The sequence below is a fragment of the Microcaecilia unicolor genome, chromosome 3, assembly GCF_901765095.1.
Source record: "Microcaecilia unicolor chromosome 3, aMicUni1.1, whole genome shotgun sequence".
NCBI lineage: Eukaryota > Metazoa > Chordata > Amphibia > Gymnophiona > Siphonopidae > Microcaecilia > Microcaecilia unicolor.
This window is the reverse complement of record NC_044033.1, coordinates 196,363,518-196,369,491: the sequence shown is the minus strand read 5'-3', so window position 1 is coordinate 196,369,491 and position 5,974 is coordinate 196,363,518. Positions and strand designations below refer to the sequence as shown.

Sequence of the window (5,974 nt, the reverse complement as noted above, 5' to 3'; positions counted from 1 at the left end):
CTATATATAGAAGGATAACCCCTGCGAGAGTACCACTAGGGGTCATTGGTGCCATTTTGGTTTCTGGTGTCAACTCGGGCAGCTGCAGAGGAGGAGTACTGGCCACCAATGAAGATCCCCAGTGAGTCCTGGGGAAGAGGGTGAGCCTTGGTGGAGTGATGTTTTGATGGCAGGGGCTGTGGTTTTCCTCCCAGGTGGGATTTAAGTGTTGGAGGGTGAGCCTAGATCGTTGGGGGAGAGGGTCTAATTTTGATGATCAGAAGTGCAGAAGGGGTGTGGATTTAATCATCAGGTGTGAGGGGAGAAACCGGTCTTGATCATTGGGCGTGCAGGGTTAGAATTGGCTGCTATGAAGGGAGTCTAAAGTGTGACAGGAGGGATTGAGAAGAGGGATGCAGAGTGAAGACAAATGCCATGCCAACTCCTCTGCCAGCTCGCTGCACTACCATCTTGAGCCGGTGGTAAATTCAGCTGTGCTATCGGTAGGCGTGACAGCTAGCAAACGCTACAGACCCATGTCATGTGCTAGCTATCACAGCTGGCCACACCTCTACCCGCTCATGTCATGCCCAAGTCCTGCCCTCTCCCACATTAGGCAGCTAACGTTTACTGTAGCGGCTGCCTTTTTAATGCAGGAGACAGTAGCATGGGTCCAGGCAACCGTCTACTGTATAGTCTTCTCAATGCATCGTAGTAAAAGGGTCCCAAACTATATCCAAATGGGACAAATCGTTTTCTAACATTAAAAAAAATGAAGATGTGATTTAAATACAGGACTATACAACTAAACAGTTACCTTCATGAAAATGACAGTGCTGTTTATTACGCCTCACAGACAGAACTATCTGGAGTTGTGCAGCAGGCCTTGGGGTATAACAAGCCAGTTTTATTTACAAAGACGGAATTAGAAAAGTCGGTATAATTATTAAACCCACAGCACTTCAACTGAAAGAGAGAGAGGAAAGAGTAAATACTGGATAACCTTCTAATCCCTTTGCACTTTTTAGAGGAGGTGCTTGCATTTCTGCTGGACTCTTTCATCTCTGAAGTAAATGTATGTAACAGTAAAGTGTCTATACAGAAGACATGCAGGTACAGCAGCAGCTGAGAAAGTACAGCACAACATCTGGTAATCATTGTGCTGTCCAGGGTAGTAAACCTCCATGGGACAGGGCCAAAAGATCCCCTGGGCCACCTTGAATATCTTTTGAGGTATTTTGCAGCATGAAAAATAATATGAATTAAAACTAACGCACACTATAGAAAGGGGCTTGTTTGAAGAAGAGAAAAGCACATTCTTGCAGGACTTACAGACACCACAGAAAGGAAACAGGCCGGTCTTTTAATTTTATGAACTCACTCGCTGCATGACAGAATTCCAGCTACCAGACACAGCATCATCTTTAACATTGTCAACATAATATTCTTTTAATGATTTTGGTCCTTTTTCACGGAGAATACCCTCAACCTTGAAGACAAAATAATAAAATGTGAGCACACGCTTAAAGAAAGAAAGCGCTAAAACTGAGTGCCAACTAGCCGGTTGCTACCAATCGCATATGTCCATTTTTATAATTTTTCATCTCAAAAAGGGTCAGTCGTTTGTTCCATTCCTACAATCAGCAAACTAATGTATTTGGGCAAAAAAAAAAAAAAGAGAATAAAAAAAGGTTTCTTCTATCTCATTTTATGGCACTATAAAAGAGACTTTGGGCTCCTTTTACAAAGCTGCACCAGCAATTCTGGCAAGGCAAATGTGACGAAGCCCATAGGAATTGAATGGGCTTTATCGCATTTGCCACGCCAGAATCGCTAGCATAGCTTTGTAAAAGAAATCCTTTGATTTCTCTCAGCTTTTTAACAATTTGCGTGATTACATATCTTAAACATTTCTTGGAATAAGATAGTTTTCCTTACTGATAAATATCACATCTAAATTCATTTTCAAGTTACAAGAAAACCCACCAAGACCAGTCTACTGCTACGTATGTTGTCAATTAAAATACTGTTACTGTAAACAAAGTGCAAGCTTTTTGGGGGAATAATATAAAGTAAATTTTACAGAAGAAAGCGACTGCTCTACTTACCATTTGTGTGAAAGCTAAAGCTAGGACAGCTGCGGCAATTTTTGCAATGAAAATTGCCATCATTGTCATGATGAACTGTAAAATAATAAGTAGGTGTTTTAATGCATTGAATTACAGAACATAATAAAATCCACTTGATGTATCAACAATAAAGGAATGATCCTGATTGAATGATCTCCATGAAAGTCCTCCAAAAGGTAATTTCACCCTAGAATGTTACCTGATGCTAGGGTCCACTTTAGGAGTCAGCACCCAAGAAAAAGGTCCTGGGTGTCATTGTAGACAATACGCTGACATTTTTTACCCAGTGTGCAGCGGCAGCCAAAAAAGCAAACAGATAGCTGAGGAGGGATACGATTGAGGCCTACAAAATCCTCAGTGGTGTAGAATGAGTAGAAGTGAAACTAATTTTCACTCTTTCAAAAAGTACAAAGACCAGGGGACACCCATATTCCATTTCCCATTTAGAAGCCCAGTTCTTCACTCTCACAAAGTCATCTTGCAAACTCTCAGTTTTAACTATGCTGAATAATTATATTGGCCCCAGTGCAGATTTTTTCTTTAGCAAGACTGGACCCTCATAAACCAAGGTGCACAACGATGCCGTGCTCTGTTTGTGACTCTCCACTTGGATAAAATGGTGTGGTAGCTGTGTTAGTCCACTTTGAAAGGTAATAGACAGAAATAAAACAGAACAAAAAAGAGTAAACCTTTTTTTTATTTTCATTTTTTGATTAGCTTTCAAAGGCAATACCGTCTTCTTCAGATCAGATCAGATCAGATCAGAAGAGTACGGTTATGGCTTAAAACGTATTAGTCTAATGAAAAATGTAATCTTATTTTCTTTTTTTGTTTTATTACTATGTATTACCTTTGACTCCGCACTAAATCTGGCATAAATGTCTATGCATAAATCAGCATACCATCAAGAGGAGAAAGCGACTTTCCTTCATTGCACCCAGGCATCCGAGGAAGCCAAGCACGGTAAGCATAAGGCCTACCACTATGCAAAAGTATCCAATGTTGAGGAAATGCACTGCATAGGATCCCAGGATCTTGGAAAATAGTATACCACCATATCTAATCCATATGCCCAATCCAAGTAGAATGCCACCAGAAACCTGTAAAAGATGAAGTACATAAGTACATAAGTATTGCCATACTGGGACAGACCAAAGGTCCATCAAGCCCAGAATCCTGTTTCCAACAATGGTCAATCCAGATCACAAGTACCTGGCAAGATCCCAAAACAGTACATTTTATGTTGCTTATTCTAGAAATAAGCAGTGGATTTTCCCCAAGTCTATTTTAATAATGGTCTATAGACTTTTCCTTTAGGAAGCCATCCAACCTTTTTTAAACCCCGCTAAGCTAACCACCTTTACCCACATTCTTTGGCAACAAATTCCAGAGTTTAATTATACTCAGGGATATTTTAAGGCTCCTCTTCCAGAGCAATGTATGCCAGCCCACATTTTACTCTGAACCAAATTAGACTCCATCCCCTTTCTCTTCATGATTTAGGCTTAGGATAAAACCTGGACTGGCGCAAAGAGGCATTATGCAACAGGAACCATAGAGCGTTCCCTATGTAAACAGGCTTTTTTGTGTTAGCTCTACAGGACTTTGTGTACATTGGGTTTTTTCTTTTTTTTTGTAATTTAATTGTTCTTCAGATGTGTTCTTGCCCCAAATAATACGCACAAATATGATGGTGTTGAAGCAGAACATCATGTACTTCAAGCAGGTATAGAAGTTGCGCAGTCGCAACCAGGACTCAGTGGAAGAGAGCGTGGAAGAGGCCCTGGGTTCATGTGACCACATGGTTTTGGGAGTAATATTGCCACCACCTTCACACACACTCAGAAAAAAAATTAAATTTAAAATTATGAGTACAGTATGAAAGTTAAAATAAAACATTTGAAAATAAACAAAGCCAAATGATATATAGTTAACTGTAGGGGGTGTCTATCATAGATGCTTTTAAGATAGATTATACATATTTTTATCTTTTTAAAAAATTTGTTATACTGAGAGGGGATTATAGCGCACACTATCAACACACACGCTTTCCCCCCCCCCCTCACGAAGCTGAGACTGCAGTGCACATGCGCGCGCCTGCGACTGCCAACGGCCGTACGAAACCAGTACACTGAAGGGGGCGGAGTTTGGTAAAAAGGACAAAGAGAGAGAGCGCGCTCCGGGGCGGGAGCGAGCGCACGGGGGGGGGGGGGGGGGTACGGGACCTACGGCTCCGCCGCCCCATGTCTCCCCATCTCTAGCGGATGCATTGGTTATGCGGCCCGCGCTGTCCGTTACCAAAAAGAGCGGGCGAGAGAAAGGGCGGGAAGGGGGAAGGACAGCTTGAAGTAATGGAGGTGACTAAAGTTCTTCTATTCTCAGTCGTTGGCCTCCCAGTCAAAACACTCATCATAGCCACTGATATTGAGAACTTCTTTAAACGAGGCAGGGAAGCCTGTAAGGGCCTGTAGTGCCCAGAATAAAAGCAGGGAGCATGTTCCCCCCCCCCCCCCAGGCCCGTCCACCCCAGGACACAGCATAGGTTGCCCCAATCTGTCTGACCTATATGATTAACTGTACATTTTTCTTTTAGATTGTAAGCTCTTCGAGCAGGGACCGTCCTTCCATGTTAAACTGTACAGCGCTGCGTAACCCTACGCTTTAGAAATGTTAAGTTAGTAGTAGTAATCTGCAGCATCACGATGAGAGCAGCAGCTCTGAGACATGACATGAGATAGTGCCATAGGCGCCGCGTCGGTGGTGGGGTGGCCAGGCCCAACCGTTTGGGGAGGCTAAAGGGGGCGTGGTTAGGGGTGGAGCCAGGGGCGGAGCTTATCCACAATTAACACAGAAAAAAAAAAGTAAAAATAAGTCACAATTAAACCTTTTATTAAATTTAGATATTAGATATGTATCATATGTCAAAGAATAAAGTGGTTGCTCAAAGCATATACTAACCACAATCGCTCAACTGTAAAACACTATGCACAAATTGTGCAAAAACACACTCAGAACCTTACTGTACCATAACACTAGGCAGACCCTAATACACCAATATACCACCCATAGGAAAATGCAGACCGTCAACAATATGAAACAAGGGATCATATCACATTCTCATTAGAGCCACAAAACACCCTTTTAGGGTGGATAGTGTTCACAATGAGCTCCTTTTATTAACGACCATATGTAGATCCTTCAAGAGGTAGTGTGTCATGATTTAGCTGTACACCCTTTCTGATGTTTTGGTGCCACCTCAGTAAGGCCAACACACAATCTCTCCACTGCAAAACACTATACACAAACTTGTGCAAAAACACTCATAACCTTACCAAACCATAACAGCACTAATTCCAAGGACAGGACGAGCTACAACCTTATGCGTGGAAAGGCAGAACTGTAATTACACGAGGCTCTAAAACACCAGTACACAACCTAGTAAACAAAAGGGCTGCAAATACTACATGCTAGCAGAATACTGCACTTGATACACATGAAAAACACATGACACAACAGATATGAAGGCAAAACTGGAAAGTTACCTCAAGAAGTCAGACGGCATGCAGCAATACTAGAAAAATTGAAACTTACATGCAAATATCACAGATGACCATTTCCAAAAGCTGATATTTCAATTAATAAATTCAGAATAAAATTCTTCTTTCTACCTTGTTGTCTGCGCATTTATTTTTGTAGTCACGCTGGTCAGTGTCTATTTTCTGTTTTTCCTGTTTTTGCAGTATCCCCTGTCCGTTTGACATTTCTTCTGTCTTGTCCACCATTGATCTTCCATCTGTGTCCCTACTGGTCCCGTCCAGCATCTCCATTCTGTGTGTCCCTGTCCCTATGTTCCATCTGCCCTCTCA

At 42.0% G+C, this 5,974-nt stretch overlaps 1 protein-coding gene across 1 annotated transcript; it reads right to left on the bottom strand.

The window, feature by feature from the left end:
- Positions 1-822: 822 nt before the first annotated feature.
- Positions 823-3,911, bottom strand: LOC115464318 (tetraspanin-1-like). The gene is made up of 5 exons (XM_030194707.1): positions 3,792-3,911; positions 3,011-3,208; positions 2,088-2,162; positions 1,361-1,468; positions 823-945 (listed from the first exon to the last, which is right to left on the bottom strand). The coding sequence occupies exons 1-5, from the start codon at positions 3,909-3,911 to the stop codon at positions 823-825; spliced, it is 624 nt and encodes a 207-aa protein (XP_030050567.1).
- Positions 3,912-5,974: the final 2,063 nt, after the last annotated feature.

Coding starts and splice junctions, on each gene's coding strand:
- LOC115464318 (XM_030194707.1), bottom strand. CDS start 3,911: ATGTGGTCACATGAACCCAGGGCCTCTTCCACGCTCTCTTCCACTGAG. Junction 1,469..2,087: donor CTTTAGCTTTCACACAAATG/GTAAGTAGAGCA, acceptor TTTGTCTTCAAG/GTTGAGGGTATTCTCCGTGA. Junction 946..1,360: donor GGAATTCTGTCATGCAGCGA/GTGAGTTCATAA, acceptor TCTCTCTTTCAG/TTGAAGTGCTGTGGGTTTAA.